General features: G+C 36.8%; 1 protein-coding gene across 1 annotated transcript in view; it reads right to left on the reverse strand.

Annotated features, from left to right (window-relative positions):
- The window catches only part of LOC149788610 (uncharacterized), a 30,404-nt gene extending 23,812 nt beyond the window's left edge, over positions 1 to 6,592 (reverse strand). The window contains exons 1-3 of the mRNA XM_089975737.1: positions 6,456 to 6,592; positions 4,668 to 4,951; positions 3,579 to 3,812 (exon numbers count right to left, since the gene is read on the reverse strand). Coding sequence (XP_089831863.1) covers positions 3,579 to 3,812; positions 4,668 to 4,951; positions 6,456 to 6,522 — 585 coding nt within the window. The 5' untranslated portion in view covers positions 6,523 to 6,592. The remainder of the gene's footprint in view (positions 1 to 3,578; positions 3,813 to 4,667; positions 4,952 to 6,455) is intronic.
- Between the last annotated feature and the right edge of the window lie 12,123 nt (positions 6,593 to 18,715).

Raw genomic sequence — 18,715 nt, forward strand, 5'->3', positions numbered from 1 at the left:
TTGTTACACTGAAACATCATACACCTAACTGACTTGTGATATATCAAAATGTAAAGAACGTAGGAATTATACGTACAATTATATATTTAAATCAATTTAAATGAAAATGTGTTCATGTTTGCCCTGTAAACTTTTGTTTCTTTTTCGTTCAGTATATTTAATATCAGCCAAATAGATATTCTTAGACAGTCTGTTTCTGTACAATACTAAACAACTTTTTTCATGATGTTCAAGTTATAATAAACAACTCATCGTTAGATTTAAAATATAAAAACATATTTTAAATTGTTGCGTAAATATCAAGCAACAAGTTTGCCAGTTATATTAATATACCTCCCTCCTCATCCCTCTCTCTCTCTCACACATATAAACACACACACACACACACCCACACACACGCACACAAACACACACACAAGATGGGGATAAAGAGGGTGGGAGATAGAGGCTAGGGGAACAGGAAACACTGTATGCCAGACGATGGACATCTGGTTGGTCTCTGGTGTGTCACCATGGCAGCTTTTGGCAAGACCAGCTTGTCGAGAAAACATTGTGCGGATAAAACTGTTCATCCTCTATCATTATCTTTTAACTTCAGTCCCTTCTCTCGTAATTCTCATTCGTTTGTATCACATGCCTAACAGTTTCGAATAATATGTTCTTTGTATGATGAAGTTGTCGCTTTTGTGCGTTAGTCGGTCACTTTTATAATAGACTTGCACACTGGTTAATCCCTGATACCAGTATATCTGACACGATTTTCCAGCTCACCGGCAAGAAAAAGTTGTTTTTAAATATTCTTAAAAAATACATGTTTTTATTTTTTAATTTCTGTAAAAATGCATACAGCTGGGGTTGTTTTCTGTAAAAATGATCACAATTTCATATCCATGACGTTAAAAAATGAAAACACTAAATAAGTTTCATTTTATCGATAATTTGAAATCCCCATATTCTTCTTTAAGACAAAATTAGAGACATACGAAAGAGGAAAAAGACGGAGAGACAGTCAAAAGAACACGAAGTCATTGATTAGTCATGACTAATGTTTTAGGGATCTCTGTTTCACATAAGATAAAACTTGAATGACAGGGGCATATTGGCCGCCGGCATTTTGTTCCGCCTGCGTACCAATCTTCTCTTCGCCATCGCACCTCAGTAAGAGCCTCTGATATAAGGCGATTGACCATCCAGTTTTTGCTAGCATTCCAACGCCGACCAGCTCAGAAGAAAGGTCATTATGTTGAGCAAAAAAATAGTTTCAAATACTTGCCCCATTAATTTGTATATTTTCATGATTTGCTAAGGTCAATTCAATGGATCTTGTTTGTAATGTAAACTAAGTACACTTCTTCGTAAATAATGTGTAAATGGTTTTTCCCCATCAACGTAAAACAAGTTATAATGAAACGTACACGAGTACCTTTCAAGGTGTAATAATAAACATTTTATCAGTCGTTTCAAAATCGAAGTCAATGTTGCAAGTATTCAATGACCAGAAATTGATTTGGACGGCTTTAATATTTATCTGCACTCGTTTATTTTACAAGTCGAAATTTTTAAATGTTGTATTTTGGCCATGTTGGATTAAGCTGAGAATCAACCATAATCTTCGTGTGATGAATGAAGGAAAACAACGGAAAATGTATTTGCAGTAAATATTCCACACCCTTACATGATAGAAACTAAGTATTTCAAAACAACTAGAAAAGTAGGCAAAAAAATAATCTTAGGATGGCAGTGTTTAAAAGCTGATCATGGACCATTAGTTTTGTGCATCCCTGAATGCAACACAATAAAACACTGCGTTTTACCGAAGTGACACGGAACCTATCTGAAACATGCCAAGAACAAAGGCAACTCGACACCAATGTGAGGTGTACACTCCCGGTAGCAATGATTGTTTTGTTGAAGATATCAGCTGTATTTGTCCATTGTATATAGCATTACTACCACAGAAATGACATGTTTCGTTGAAGATTTCAGCTGTCTTTGTCCATTGTATGCCGCTTTAATACCATATAAATGACATGTTTTGTTGAAGATTTCAGCTGTCTTGGTCCATTGTATGTAGCATTACTACCATATAAATGACATTTTTCGTTGAAGATATCAGCTGTCTTGGTCCATTGTATATAGCATTACTACCATATAAATGACATTTTTCGTTGAAGATATCAGCTGTCTTGGTCCATTGTATGTAGCTTTACAACCATAGAAATGACATGTTTCGATGATGTTGTTGTTTTTGTGGGGTTTAACGCCATTTTTCAGCACACGATAGGCTATACATGGCGGCCAGTATTAATGGTGGATGAAGAACCAGGGAAAACCCCGGAAAGAACCACCGACCCACGAGAAGCTACTGGCAAGCTTTCTCACATACCAACATTGTCCGAATCCAAGACTCAAACCAACGCAGACAGAGGTTTGATGGCAGTGATCAGTAACTGTAAGCATTTTAGACCACTCGGCCACTCAGGGCCCCACATGTTTCGCTGAAGATATCAGCTGTCTTGGTCCGTTGTATGTAGCTTTACTACCATAGAAATGACATGTTTTGTTTACTTTTAGATTTTCCCCGCTTTCGATGCAATAGTAAGAATAGGTTTTCTTTATGAAAAAACTGTAGATGCGAAATCGATACACATTGAGAGACAGACAGACAGAAGGAGTGTGTGTGTGTGTGTGATTTGGATTTTTAACGTAGCTTTAACATTTTTTTCCCAGTCATATCGCTACGATGTCTGCAGTGTGGCAGTTTATAGTATTGTCTAGCACTGGGGCATCATGCCACAGACATTTGACATCATGTTCAACCCAGTCACATTATCCTGACATCAAGCCTACCAGTCCTAACACTAACCTATTAAGGCTGAGTGCCAAGCGAGGCAGCTGCTCGTACCATTTTTTGTAAGTCTTTGGTATGACTCGACCTTGGTTCGAACCCGCGACCTGACCACTTTGACCACCGGAGCAATGAGAGAGAGAGAGAGAGAGAGAGAGAGAGAGAGAGAGAGAGAAGGAGTATTGTTTCGTAAGCCGTGCTCGTTATAAAGAAGCGTATATAGTAAACTCAATATTTCCTAACTTTTCAGAGCATTGACGTACACACCAGAAAAAATAATCAAAGAAATTAACAAAAGCGAAATTAATTTGTCAAGAGAACAAATGTAAAATTCTATTTATGACAAGACAAAAAATATTTAATAATTTTTAAATATATGTAAGAGAACCTACCATGACATGAAGTTAAAGTACATTTGCAAGCCTCAACCATTTCGTTTTTCCTTTATTATGAGGTCTTAACGTGCGTGCGTACTGTGCAGAAAGCTTACTAAATAGTTAGTATTAAAATGTCGCAGAAGACGAAAATGATAGTCCATCACACAATATCACCACGCTCCTTCCCCGCCACTTTTACTACTGTAAGAACATTCACGCTGAAAACCAATTAGCTGTGAAACGGAATCGGTATATGTGTAAATCCTTACCTTTATAGTATGTAAATCCTTACCTTTATAGTATTGTTAAGGTTGTAGATGTGAAACAGAATCGGTGTATATGTAAATCCTTACCTTTATATTATTGTTAAGGGTGTACTTGATCTGACTGATCCATATGTATTGACTGCTTTCATACTCTATCCCCACACCGGCCCAGTGTTCTGCCCCCGTCCCCAGACCAGCGTCTGACACCATGACAACTTCGTATGTGATGGAAATTTGGTTGGCAACAAGGTTCGTATCGGAACCTGTGTTGGAAACCGTACCCAGATCAATAACGGCACGAGTGTTGTATCGGACCTTCACCTGCAAACAATGTCAACATGTCGTTAGAGGTTAACATTTCTTTAAATTCCTCAAATCAATACCAAATTAATCCTTGTGAACAGTTTTAAGTATAATCTTTATCGTGCATAGCAAGCAACGGTTTTTGGAGGCAACATAAGTTAGCTGTATTTGAACATGGACCAGCGTGTACATCATTTTTAAAGCATGGATTATTTCCAGTCAACAAGAAAATGAGTAGCGTCCAAGTTAGGTCTATGTCTATCTCTCATTATGAAAATGAATAGTGTTAATGTTTTATGTCTCTCCCTCCCCAAGGAAATATTGTTCAAGTTCTGTCTACCCGTCACTAAGGGAATGAATAACGATCAAGTTCTATGTCTACCCGTAGCCAAGGAAATGAATAGTATTCAAGTTTTACGACCACTGGTCAGCAAGGGAATTAATTGTATTCAAGTTCTTTGTCTACCCGTCACCAAAGAAAAATGAATAATGTTCAAGGTTTATGTCTACCCGTCGCCAAGGAAATGAATAATGATCAAGTTCTGTATACCTGTCATCAAGGAAATGAATAGTGTTCGAGCTATATGTCTACCTGTAAAAGTAAAATCAGTAGTGTTCAAGTTATCTGTCTTCCCCTTACTTCTGAACCTTTAGAATCAACAATACAAAATCTCAAGTGCACTTTCCTTGACAACTGCAAGGGCCATAACTTTGAGTAATTGGTCATTGCTAGTGATGTGTTCACTTTTTCCACCACTCAATCAATGCTTTTATTAATTTACTTATATAGCAACTGAAGTGAAATGAAAACAACTTAAAAATTAAGAAACAACAATAATTTTATGTTTTAACAAATATGGTCCAGACACTTACCGTACTGACGTATTCTCTTCCAGGGTAGACAACTGGGTTATTCAGTATTGCTGCCTTTGCCTGGTCCAGAATAAGATTGGAGCCCACATTGTAATTCACCACCTTTACAAAGGCAAGAACTGTCGCTTCAAAGGAGGAGAGGATCTCGATAACGACATTGAGTCTTGTACCAAAGGGGAAGTCAAGCTCTATTGTTAGTTGGTTTTTCTCACCAATGTAAATATTGGACGTACCCATTACTCTTGTCAGTTTCAGCGCTGTGTCTGTCGGCACGGCACTCAGCGCTAGAACAAAGACATTTATGTTCATGGAGTTTCTTTCACATGCGACAAAGATCTGACATCAGTTGGAATCGCGTTATATATCTATAACTAAACTACCCCAAAACTTGATAAATTCTTCACTGCATAATGACTACATTATTTGGCACGCTGTTATGGAATAGTAAATGTGTGTGACAGTTATCCTTTAGTTCTGCGTCGTGGTTTCTTCTCGTAGTCCATAAAACGGGTGATGTGACTAATGTTGTGATCAATTCTTGTCTGCTCATTTGAGAGATGTCCCTCAAAATGCAAGTTTCACGTTACGAATTGCCTGATCTATTGGGATGATCCACAAATGCTTAATACAAATAATTTCTTCGTTATCTTCACAAATCACAAGAAACAAGAAAGCGTCAGTTTTATGAGTAAAATTTTGTCTTTAAGTGCAGAAAGTGCGACCGATCGACCATATCAATGAATTCAACCGAACGTTTAGGAAATTCTTCTAATTATCCATAGGTATGTTGGAAATTATCTGTACTATGGCATAATAGTTTATATTTTAAATGTTTTACGTTTTTACTCGGTGTAATAATTTCAGTTAATCAGCCAAAACATGGGGAATACTTTGAAATGTCTACGTTTGGATGTATTTCCCAGATGCAACTAATTGATCAATTGGTACATTACTAATATCACCCGTACTTATGCAAAGAAGTACTTTAATGTGTACACGATTGGATAACTTCCAAAATGAAGACCTCAGACAATTCTCCATTATATTTAGATGGCAGAACTAAAATGCACAAAACTGACAATATAATATTGCTTTTCATTTTCCTGGAAAATCACGAAAGGCCATTAAACATTTTTTAAAGTGCGAGAAACTATTTATGCAAGAGCACTTCTTTGTTTTTACAATCAAATGAAAGTATCAGCGTCCCTGGATATGATTTGCAAATTTACTGAGTAACGCAGTAATTGAATATTCGGCTAGAAATGTGCATTGCGTCTGTGCAATTTTCCATTGTGTTGGGTTTCTCGGCGGAATCATCTTCAATATATGAGAGAAATAAATTAAAGATGCAAAGGTCATATGATATTCGTTATTCAGACAAATATAGATTAAAAAAATATATCATCGATTTTTATTTTATATTGCCTGTACTATCCATGCAAAAACGATGGTATATTTCGTTTGTGTTCTATATCTTAAACCTGTTTTCTGTTATGTTCGTGTTTTTTGTTTCACATCAAGCTGATTTGTATCAAGACTTTCTGAGTGGAATGAGATTTGGAATCCCTTAAACATTTGTCTTATTCCTTTCCTTCTTCTTCGTCTTATTATTATTATTATTATTATTATTATTATTACATGAGGAGTGGAAACTATGTTTTTGAATGGTGGCTTTAATTCTTATCTTGAAAATATTTTTTTAAGTCAAACACGCTATTTTATACAAAGATCCTTCTTTTTAGGCTGCATTACAAAAGATCAAGTGGGAGAGACAGAGAAATATTTTACCTGTATGTTGGATGGCCAGCCAAAATGCCATGAATAAAGTTATTATTCCAGATGTAGATGACGACATGAATTAAACTATACCCATCCAGCACTACCCAGTTGGAGAGAACGTATCAGGAACGCGACACTGTCGTGTATGCAACCCTAATTTGTTGCGAAGAACTTGTTTTGTAGGGCTGCGTAAGCAGTCTCCATGGAGATATATACATATACTTGAACTTTATTTGCTGAAAGCTGTTCAGGCATGCTGTCATCGTCTACAGATGATGACGCAGGAATCTGTAATATTATTCCCAAGGTGGACACATTATAATGAAATATTTAACGAGATTCAACAAGCCTATTCAGATGAAAATTTCATATATTGATATATCATGTGAAAGCTACCGTGTGGATATAAATTTGAAGACCAATAAAACTGACAGCTTAATTAAAGTTGCATTACTGACTAAAGCATAGCAGACATACATGTAACGGATATTTCCAATTTCCCAATAACGTTACATTAACATGTTTCGACCAAACTCCAAATGAAAGAAAAATGTGTTATGGTAGGCATGTTTAATATGTGTTTGATCTTTTTCATTGACTGAAGTTTAACAGAAAGCTGGTGTAACAGAAACTGGTGAAAGAAAGATAGTGTAACAGAATAACCAAAAGAAAAATATGACGAGTTATGATTTGTTTTTATCCATTATATTTTTAAGGAAATCACATTGTTAAGCAATTGCTGAAAATTGCGGTCTAAATTTAAAACATTCTAATGCAATCTTGTCAACATATCATTCATACATCAGCTTATGACCCGTACACACATTTTTTACATTTTTGATTTTTTAAAATCATGAATATATGTTCTCATGCCTTAGATGACATTTATTATTATTATTATTATTATTATTATTATTATTATTATTTTACTGGAAGAAAAAGATGATGGTACTGGATAACTACTACGAGGCTTTGTGTGAAATAACCAATCCAATGTTAGCTGTAATCGTTTGTTATGGTTACCCGTTGTATGTGTGTATGTGACAGGTTTGAACATTAAAGAACGGAAAGATATTCCGTAGTAAAAGTTGTAGCGCTCAGTTCACGAGTTTTCCCTGTGGACATTGATGTTCCTTGCAAACGTTCAGTCACAAAACACTGATATAATTAATGTTTAAAATAATTAGCGCGATACGAGGTGAATTTCTGACATTGTAGCCACGTACTCTTGTACGCCTTATCTCCTATTTGTATTCCATAATTCTACACCAACGATCAACAATTAGATAATGTCCAGCATATTCTATAATTCTACACAAACGTTCCAGGAATCAGATATTGGTCAGCATATTCTATAATTCTACACCAATGATCCAGGAATTATATAAAGGTCAGCATATTCTATAATTCTACTCCAACGATCCAGGAATTAAATATTGGTCAGCATATTCTATAATTCTACACCAACGATCCAGGAATTATATAAAGGTCAGCATATTCTATAATTCTACTCCAACGATCCAGGAATTATATATTGGTCAGAATGTTCTATAATTCTAACCAACGATCCAGGAATTATATATTGGTCAGCAGATACTTCTTATCCAGAATATCTTCGCATGAAATAGTTGTCATCAGATTGATTTAAAAACATTATATTATATACTTTTGAAACGGCCTAGATTGTTTAGTCTATCTAGGGTACGATGGTGATGATGACGTACAACATTGTGCTGACTATTAAAGTCACAGCAATGTGTGGCATAATTCTTCCCACGGATATAAATGTATCTACTGATATTATACGGCTGATCTCTAGCAATTTCAAAACTTTCAATATCTGCCGTGGCTGGAGGAAGATGATGACCTAAATTGTCAGTTGAAGTTTGTTTCTCAAACTATGGGTAACTGCATTCAGAATTGTTGCATCATCGACGGCAAGGTGATGTAGCTTGCCCATCGTCCCATGTCTCAATGAAGAGTGTGAAGGTGTCAATAGAAAAGCATGAACATCACCACATGTCTCTCTAAAAGCTGTGAGGGTGTCAGCAGAAACGTATGACCACCGTCCCATGTCTCAGTGAAGACTTACGGTGTCAGTAGAAACGTATGACCACCGTCCCATGTCTCAATGAAGACTGTAAGGTGTCGGTAGAAACGTGAGGTCATCGCTCCATGTCTCAATGAAGACTGTAAGGTGTCAGTAGAAAAGCATGACCATCACACCATGTCAGAATAAAGACTATGAATGTGCCATTAGCAAAGATAATATGGTGCATTGAAAACTGCTTTATTATTCTGAGCATTCACATAATGCATGAATGTCACCGACTGACGTTAATTTTTTATCATTACCACTCGAGAGGAAATAATACGGTTTCAAGTTAAGATTACATAGCTCTTCCTTGCATATATTCAAACAGACTTCGAATTTTTTTATGTTGATCATAAAATAAATGAAGCCAGTGAAATACGCGCATATATATGAACGAATACCAAAGCGGCTATTTAAAAACGGCTAATATGAGTATCCAAACTTTGCTATAACAGTTCCTAACGTAACTTGATTTACTCGAACCAAGATTTGCAAAAATACATTTTGAACAAACTCATACGAAACACGTGTTTTGTTCGAAAAGTAGTAACATACCTGATGAAATAATAAAATTTTAAAGTTAAGTCAATATGGAGAGAGAGAGAAAGAGAGAGAGAGAGAGAAAAGAAGAAGAAAAAGAAACAGGAGAAGACCTAGAAATACTTTGGATTTCCGAGGATTCCGGAAGAAGTAATATGAGAATGGAAGCCATGAAAACAAATATAATACGACAAATTTGGAAAAAAAAACTGGGAAAATAACTCAGTTCACCAACTATGACCAAACATGTCCTTTGACTGGTGGAACATGGGTGGGTATGTTAGTTTTACATGTCTTTGATCTTGGATACCAATTGTTAAAATTATACTAATTTTGGCAGTTTCCTATCACAGGACTAACTAACAGAATGACGTTTCGAGGCGAGGAAATTTTCAGGCTACGTTAACAAGTCTCTCAGACTGAATCCAAAAGCGAACGGCTGTCACTTCTGATCGCATGCTCCAGAAGAAAAAGAACAATTCATACAATGATGCTGATCAAAAAAGGTATCTATTTTAAAAACGTGGAACACAACGAAGGAAGACTAGCGTTGAATGAAGTCATGTTGAATTGTTTTGTATGGAAAACTCACTCAACGCTCCACGATCACTAAGAGAGGATGTTTGTGGATCCAATTCAATACTTTCAGTTCATCAACAATAATTGAAACTCACCAAGCTCGTCGAAATCATATGGAAAGATATGATCGTGGAGAATTATAAAGAAGCAATGAAGTTTGTTCCGCCCAATGAGTCTGCAATGCAATTAATGATGCTTACCTGACAGCCAATGTCCTTTTAATAATGCATTCGGTTTCGGAACATTTTGGAGACTGCATCAAGTTGATTGACACCGATAGTTGTTAAGTACATCGACCAGTTTGGATGATATCATCCTTACATGGAACGCGAATGTTTAAGAGCATGGATCGACGGACATACCAAAAAGACTATTCTTGCCATATGCCTACAAGAAAGACAACTTCATAATGAATGAAACGAGAAAGGACTGATTCTGAACTACCGTTCTAGTCAAGTAATGAACTCCGAAGTGTTAAGCGAGGACTAAAAGTCACGTGAAGATAAAGGCTTTAATGTAAACGTTACGACCATCATAAGACTGTACGTATATACGATCGTTAGACAAGGCTTGGTAAAAGTGTTTCACAAAAACTAAGAGAATCGAGTGTGATATAACTATTTCAACACGGTATCACACGGGCATAGCGTTCCATGATATTAAAGAAAAGAGTTCCAAGAATAAAAGATAATTTGAGCAGAAACGTCCACATAGAACAATGAATTTAACATATAAATAAAACGTGCTGCGAGATTGATGCTATGTCCTTCCATAAGAGTGATGCATCACTGTTTAGCACTACCATCGAAAGTGGTTATGTCCGTTTTACAATTATAATAGTTATCGACACATTCACAATTCACGCGTGACAAAAATGAACGATGAATACTCGTTTACCGTGGCTTGACTATTATGATTTTTCAAGTACATTCTACACGTTGAAAGGGAGATGACCAAAATATTTCGAAGGGCCCTAGGTTTAGTTATAGCAGGGTTTGTACAATTTGATCCAGATGGCGAAGTACATTGTTTCGGTTGTGGTGTGAAACTGCTTGAATGGAAGTATAAAGTTACAATTTACCTTGTACATTTTAGGTGGTATCCGTGTTGTCACTACCTTCTCTTGGTCAGTCGAAATCCCGATTCCACATAGATGTTTTAGAAGAGAACAGTTGATTATTGTTTACCTTTGGACCATGAACGCATTTCCAGCTACTTCGTACAGATTCAATCGAAACGGAATTGGACATAACGCAGACGGGTATTTACATTACTCGAAGTGTTTAAAAAATTTAAAGTACATCGCATGATCAGTCTCATTTCTCCCTTAGTGTAGCTTAAAGGTCCTATAGACAAATCTAAAATCCAAGTAAACAATTATAAATACACTTTATAATTTATGTTTATGATAATGACATTAGTGGTAATCGATTTCAAACCTTCCTCTTGAGAGTTATCGAGATTTCGATCGGATTTGTTTCACGATTTGTGAAGATCCGGTTATTTCACGTAGTCTTCTTTAATTTTGTTTATCTAAACAAAACTGTTATAAACTAACTACTTCTCACAACGTGCCCACCATGCGGTGTTCTCACAACTTGCCCATATTATATGTCTTTCTGTTTTGGATTTAAGTCGCATTCCGCCATTAGGCTTTGATTAGCTGGTTAATGTAAACACATACTATTACATAAATTCTATTAAATGGGTAACTTTCCGGTGCCAATCGACACTTTAATGTAAGCACAGCATACTTTTAGTTTGCATGCATGGAAGCGGAAAAGGAGGGGAAGGGGTGGAATGTGTCGAGTCCCTACGTCATTGGATGGCTCTTGTTGTTGCAGGCTTAAGTGTTTCCTAAAACGGGTTTTGTCGGATTGCAGCTGAATTTGGAATATATATATATATAAGCCGTGTTTTAGTGTTAGGATTAGTTAGGTATTGTTTAGAGAGACAGGGTAACATTGTGCATCTGATCATGACCATGATTGAAGGGTATTTAATAACTTTTATAAGTATTGCACCTTTATGTTCAGTTGTAGTGTAGGTTTTAAATAAGATCAATCAGTGCCAACATGCGTGGCTGAGACGGGTACTTCGGGTTCGTGACCATCTCATGATATCTAATTTTGGAGGGCTAGTTTATGTCACGCTGTTGGTGCAGTTGTGGTTGCTCATGTTAGTCTGGAGATTTGACAACCTTATAATCTTACTAATTTTGGAGGCAGGTTAATGGGCACTACGGTTAGTTCCCTGTTAGTAAGCCAAATATATATATATATATATATATATATATATATATATATATATATATATATATATATATATATATATATTGGAGTATGCGCATTTGGTTATAGCGCCCCATTTTAAGGAATTCTAAGATTTTTGTGATTACTTGTCTGAATATTTGAATTCGGAGCAATGGAAATATTTATTAGCCCGAAATAATTAGCCAATTACTAGGAGCAAACGTCACGGAGTGAAGTGTAAATGAGTTTCCATGACCCAGTGGTTCACTAGACGTGAATTCAGATCTAAACCAAATGACCCACCCTGGAATACGATAGTCCTTATTAAAATCTGGTGGTGTACATTATTGGTGTGACTGCTGTGACTGTATTTATGGTATGATACCGGTACATTACACAAAGGAATAAATAAGAAGGTACTCGGCAGATACCGACAATGTCATGGTTGGGTCAAATGTGATGCAGTTGTATTGGCGAAATGTGCCTCGAAACCATGGATAGACTGACTGCGTAGTTAAAACAGCTCCTGTGTTAAGGGATAGTTGTATAGTTTCTACGGAGTGAACTGCTGGTGGTACAGAAAACTAACGAAGAGAAAACATGCAGATGTGCGGTTGATATATATTTCGCAGGTTGTGAGATATGTGGTCTTGCATTTATTAAAGTAAAATGTATGTATATAACGGACACGTCGGGCTACAACTGAATTTGTGTGTGTGTATATATAATCGTTTGCAGTGCTTGATCAGCCAAATAATAGCTCATCATCAGGAAGGTGCAGAGCCTGCAGTCCACGGGGGAACTTTGTTAGTGGACAGTTGTTCACAATTTGTGACATGGTCTATAGAGCTCCACAAACACAGGAAGAGTCAGTGGCCTGGCCCCATCATAACGACCCTGTCCTGTCCGAAAGTGGTTTAGCATGGTGGACAGATGGCGTGGAAGGATGACATGTGGCTCAGCTATAATGGAATGGTTTGCAATATCTGTGTAAGACCACTCGACACTCCATGCCGAAATAGCTGTCATATCCTCTGGCTACGAACCTAACCAGACTGGGCGTCTCGAAGTCAAGCGGACTGCTAGATGTGAGGTGATGTCTATGTACAGTGGAAGTTTCTCACTGGCATAGACCTTAGCCAGTAATTTTGTGGTTGCTCCCTTGCGACGCTGGTGTGAAGGATGAATGTTGCTGAATACCGTTACAGTGGACAATTGCTGATGTCTTGAGTATCTGAGCACTAGCGCCCCAGGTTTTGCTTCAGTTTTTCTTTAGGTTGTTGTAGAATCTCAGGGATCTGCCCAAGGTACGTAGGTATCGGGTCATGTGTTATTTGATGTCCATTGAGAAGGATGCACAGCGCACGCTTCGCCTTTGCATTTTTAAGGTGGAAGACGCTGGACACTATTTTTGTTGCCTGATTCTTTTGTATTCAGAGCATGGGCGGGAATTAATACATCCATCTTTGACTATCTCGATTATGCGTATTACTGGCTGCTCTCTTAGTCAAAAACTACCAGAACTAATGAATGATTTTCAATTAGAGACGTTTTCGGCGATTCGACAGTTTACATCTACTTGTTCATTGCAAAAGATACTCCACTGGTGATAAGATTTTACCCATATTTTGCATGCAAGCAATCATTTCGGGGATTGCAGGATTGTGTGCTCCGCACACTACTTTATGGTCAAATAGTCGACTCTGGGGGGAAAAACCGTTGCACGTCAAGTGAAAAGTGAAGCAACTATTTGACACTTTACTGTCTGTACTACAAGCTAATATTCTGATATCCGAACGGGAAAAAGGAGGAGAATGCCAGTTGGAGCTCCCAATAATTAATGGGGCTATCCGGAATGCCATGGATGTACTTATTATCAAATTCAGCCCAGTTAGCTATCCTGGTGAAAAGGATATAATTGGGAAATTAGAAAATTATGGTCAAAATGGGATTTTGAAACCGAAATCGAAACCCATGTCAACTGTGTAATTATTTTACCCGTTAATATGGCTGTTTTGGACCTTCGGTGGTGCTGCCATGTATGGTTAGCAATAATAAGTGTTTTCATCCGGGGCCACAGGCTTATGTCTTGGTTTGCTAGCCTGTAGATCCCCACCAGGAGGATCGTGGTAAGTGCTTCAAGAAACATTGGGCAAGCGCTGAAGGTCTCTTCCATATTTGTCAGGTTGAATGGTGTCTTCTGTGCGCCTTCTCTCAGTTACCTGCCCCTCGCAAAGAAGATTTTCTTAGATCCTCGATGCATTATTCTGATTTTCCTTGGCCACCCACAACTTCATTAATTCCTAGGAGGTGAATCTGGTAAGGAAGGTAACCATCTGCTTCACTTTTAATTGTCTTGTTTTTCCTTCGCGCATCCATAGGAGCTGTCCACCGTCTGAGGTGTTGGAGTTGTGCGAAGTAGGGGAAGTTTACATTCTACCACTTCTTGTTCTTTAGCCGCCTGCTTCCGTGGATTTGATGGGCTGTTCAGGTATTACCCTCACGTTTGGAATTTGTGGGTGCCTTTCCGCTTCCTTAATTTTAGGTCCAGCTTTGTTTATCCTCCTCCTTTTTCTCTTCCTCCCTTCACTGTCTTAGCCTCTGTCCTGGTGTTGTTTTATATACGATTGCTGCAGGTTGCTTCTTAATTTATACAGCTGCAGTAGGGATTGTTAGAGGGGTTCTGTATTGAACATTATCTCCATTACCTATTGAATTGACAAAGTAATTACTGTGCATCATTTCCAAGATGAATGGTGTGCTTTATTTATGGTAATATGTATAATGTACTTATCTAGAACATGTCTTTCAGCGTTTTGGCAAGTGAATTTTGTTACCTGCATTGTGTATTGGAACATGCTGACTCACGATGTTTTGACAGCATTTGATAAACAGATTTGATGTGTATTGTAATCTTGTATGATTATTTTGTGCATATTGTACGTGTTAATTACGGCAGTATAATGAAAATACCTTTTATCATGTATAATTCAACCAGGACATTGTCAGTGTATTTCATAATTCCAATGTTTTGTTGTGCACTCGCTCCCAATACATACTAACCCGTTATTTGCACTCTTTTGGTCAGCTAACGCTATGGAATCTGATTGGGTATTAATCACATGACCTTTTTCTATAAATAACACCACGTACGTGTAATGGAGAGCTTCACTCATATCTCGTCCAGCGTTGGAGCAGACGGAAGTAAAGCATTGGGTGACGTTGTACCCATTTCATCTATTCTATAGAGTCTCAGTCTATATTAAATAAACATAGTCTTGTTGCAATGGTTAGTTCTTAATGAAATTTGATATGCTTTTTTGACATTACCGGGAATTCCAGAATTTATTTATTATTCGCGAGATGACGTCTGCTACCGAATTGGTTGATACGATTTCACCTTCGGTGAATTATCACAGCGATTAACCTATATAAGTGAAGGCGAGGGATCATTACATCTATATAATCCTGGGAAACATACAAATTATTCCCTCATGAACCGATATATAAGCATATTAATGTTAATCTGCTACTAAACCGTCACTCGTTAGAAGGCGAACTCGCTTTGCGATACTCACCACATTCAGCACCTGAAGGTTAATAACTAACCTTTACCTTATTCACCACCCCGACTTAAGCAACTCGTTTCTTCTACTTGCATAACGTGAATTTTCATTGATATAATTCGCTACAAATTTATTCTTAAATCCACTCAGAGAGAGGTGGAGAAGGTGCAGTTATATTTGAAGCGCCATTGCACCTTCTCCCATGATTATCTAGTTTACCTAAGTCTCGTATTCAGTTTTATACATTTATGTATATGTACTTGTATTGATAATAAGTAATTGCATGTTCACCTGTTCTTGTCCTTAAGGTAATTTACAAATAAAAACTTTCGATATTTATTATATACGTTCTTATAGTATTATTTCTAATGAAAAGCTAGATATGATGACCCAAAGATATTGAAACCCAGATACGGTGTTAAGCATCTTTTGGTGATTGTGCCATATCGTCAGCCTGGGTCTCTTTGGATTGGACACTCGGCTGCTGGGTCTGCGTTGATAGCTCCCACTGTGTGTGTTCTTCCTCTCTCTGGTCCCGGGGGCTCCTATAATGGCTAAATTGGTTGTAAAGTATTCTTTTTACATATTAAGAGTAGTGACCTTCTCTTGGGCTCGTAGTCTCAATCATACAGCTATTGTAACACAAAGGCCTTTCAATAAATTCGGTGTTTGGGACAGAATCATTGCTTCCACCACTAGCTCTCTTTGTTGACTGTTCTTCTGCTGTCTTCGTTTCCAACTCGACCAAATGTGATTTATGATCTTTCATTTAAGTAGCGTTCACCCATCAGGGCTTGTGCAACTAGTTAAAGCCCACACACTGGGCCTTTTAGTTTATCATACGCGAGAGAATTAAATTCTCACTCCGTACGCTTTTGTTTGTGCACCTCACACTAATCAATTACCATGTCCGGCTAAGGCAGGGAAGAAAAGGCGGTAAAATACCCGCACCTTAATTCAAGCGTTGATACACACTTTTGACCGCCAGACGATCCAAGTTCCTGTCTTGTCGGAATTCGGAGGAGCAGAATGGCTGTGCTAGTGAAGGTTATTGCTAGGAAAAGAAAAAGATAAAAACGGGCAAATAAGTATACAATTTATTAAACATGGCTCATAGTTTACAGATGTTGGGTTTTCAGCTGATTCATAGTTCTGCCAACTTGTGCGGCGTGGCCTGATGGTTTTAGGCTTTTAACCACTTTATTAATTTCTATAGTTTATTAGTTTTCTTTGGATCGCAGCAGTCATTTGGAGCCGTGTTTACTTTAAATGGTCTGAATTTATATCATACATTTTGTTCTGCCTTGTGCAGAGATTTAATACCTTATAATTATTAAATTTGGGGAGCTAAATATCTTAGGTATAATAAAAACCTAGTTGCTTCATCGTGTAGTCGGTTCTGGTGGTTGTGGGGTTTTGAACACCTTATAGTTTTAAGTTTAAGGGATTTCTACCCAGGTGATAAGAGTAGTTCAGTAATAATATCACTCGAAGTCAATTGTATTGCCAGGCTACTTAATATCTCGTTGTGCAGTAAGCAAACAATTGCTGCAGCTCAACACATTAATGTACACATAGCATGAGACAGAAACAACCACCAGACGACACCCAGACCAGGCTTTTATGGATGCGTATCTCACATTGATTATGTACGTCGAGTGTTAAAAAGAGCCACTACTCGGCGATTTTCTGTTTGCCCTTAAATGGGCTTGTCTGGCAGCAGAAAAGAAACTGGAATCAACTTCATATTTGTAACGTTTGGTATTTACGTTTCTGACAATGTCATGTATTACCATGTTAATACATTGTCTTCATTATAGTCACCTTTTCCGATGCTTTTCATAATTACCATCTATTTAATCACTGGGTGTATTTGGATGTGGGTTTTGTTTTGTAATAAACACAAATTCACAAAACTTTTACACATTAAAATGCCCGTATATCCTCATGTCATCACCTAATATTGATTTCCTGAATTTAAGTATTTCTTCTCTAAAGTTATTAAGATGGCCCTTTACAAAATTTCTTTTTCTATTGCATAACTGTTTCAATGATTTTTAAATTTACATTAAAAAAATCTTCTTTTCTTGCTTCAACTAAAGTCATGTCGTTTTGATATATGAGTAGTGTTCTTGTAGCCATCAATTAAATTTGCTGTAAACATCAACCCATTTTCTATTTCACCGAGAGCGAAGCGCATCCATATTCTAGACTTCACAGTTGCGTTCCACCTTTCCACTACAAACTCCATTTTTGTCCAAGTTGAACAGCATTGAAACGTTTTCCTTTTCTAAACAAACCTTAACTTTTTTATGCACATTTTCTTCATCAACTGTATCTTTCAGGTTCTTGCTCTTTAAAGATGGGTGCTCTTTTTTATGTCTTCTCTCACTTATAACGTGAATGTACATTATTCAGTGAACCATTCATTCAATTTGATCTATTTTGTTTTTTGTCCCATTTAATTCGTTCCCGCAATTAATTGATATATTTGTATTATGCAGCAAATCTGTCTTAAATACTTACATCGATAATTTGTCCATAATTTCAAATGGCATGAAATCATCTAGAGAATACTTTGTGCCTGATAAATTGTAGTTCAATAAGCCAGTGGGATAATTATTAATAGCATGTACTTTTATGTTTAGAATTGGCAACGTTTCTACAATCCTTTCAAATGTAAAAATGATTTCCGATTTATATAATGATTTCCATTCCGATTGTGGACTTTACTTTAGCTGATTCGTATACTTAATACTGTGATGTTTTAAATCTTACATTTTTTCCAAGTTTTTCTTTATTCTTTCAAAAGTGACCTTGTAAAACTTCACAATATCTTCGTGTTGTAAATTAAATGTAGCCAAGTACAAATTTGTGTTCACCCACATCAAATATGTACAGGTAAAATGTTTTTCTTCAGACTAGACCATTTTGAACGTCTTAATTTCAAAGAAATTGCTCTTTGTCTGGAGGATGTTATCATCAGTGAAAGCAATCTACACAGTTACATATGAAAATTAAAGTACACATTGTTTATGCTTGAAACCAAATTAAGGGAACATTTGTATTATTTTCAATGTGTTTTTAATACAACTAGCTTTGATCACACTTTTTTTTAATACCATCTAAACGTTTAAACAAACTGGGATTACATATTGATACTCACATTGTTGCTTTCATGTTAAAATTGTAAATTATTTCTGTCCTCTTTCTAAACTGTAAGAATGGCTTGTCACT

Source organism: Sinohyriopsis cumingii, chromosome 11 (genome assembly GCF_028554795.1).
Source record: "Sinohyriopsis cumingii isolate HCF-2022 chromosome 11, ASM2855479v2, whole genome shotgun sequence".
NCBI classification, from domain to species: Eukaryota; Metazoa; Mollusca; class Bivalvia; order Unionida; family Unionidae; genus Sinohyriopsis; species Sinohyriopsis cumingii.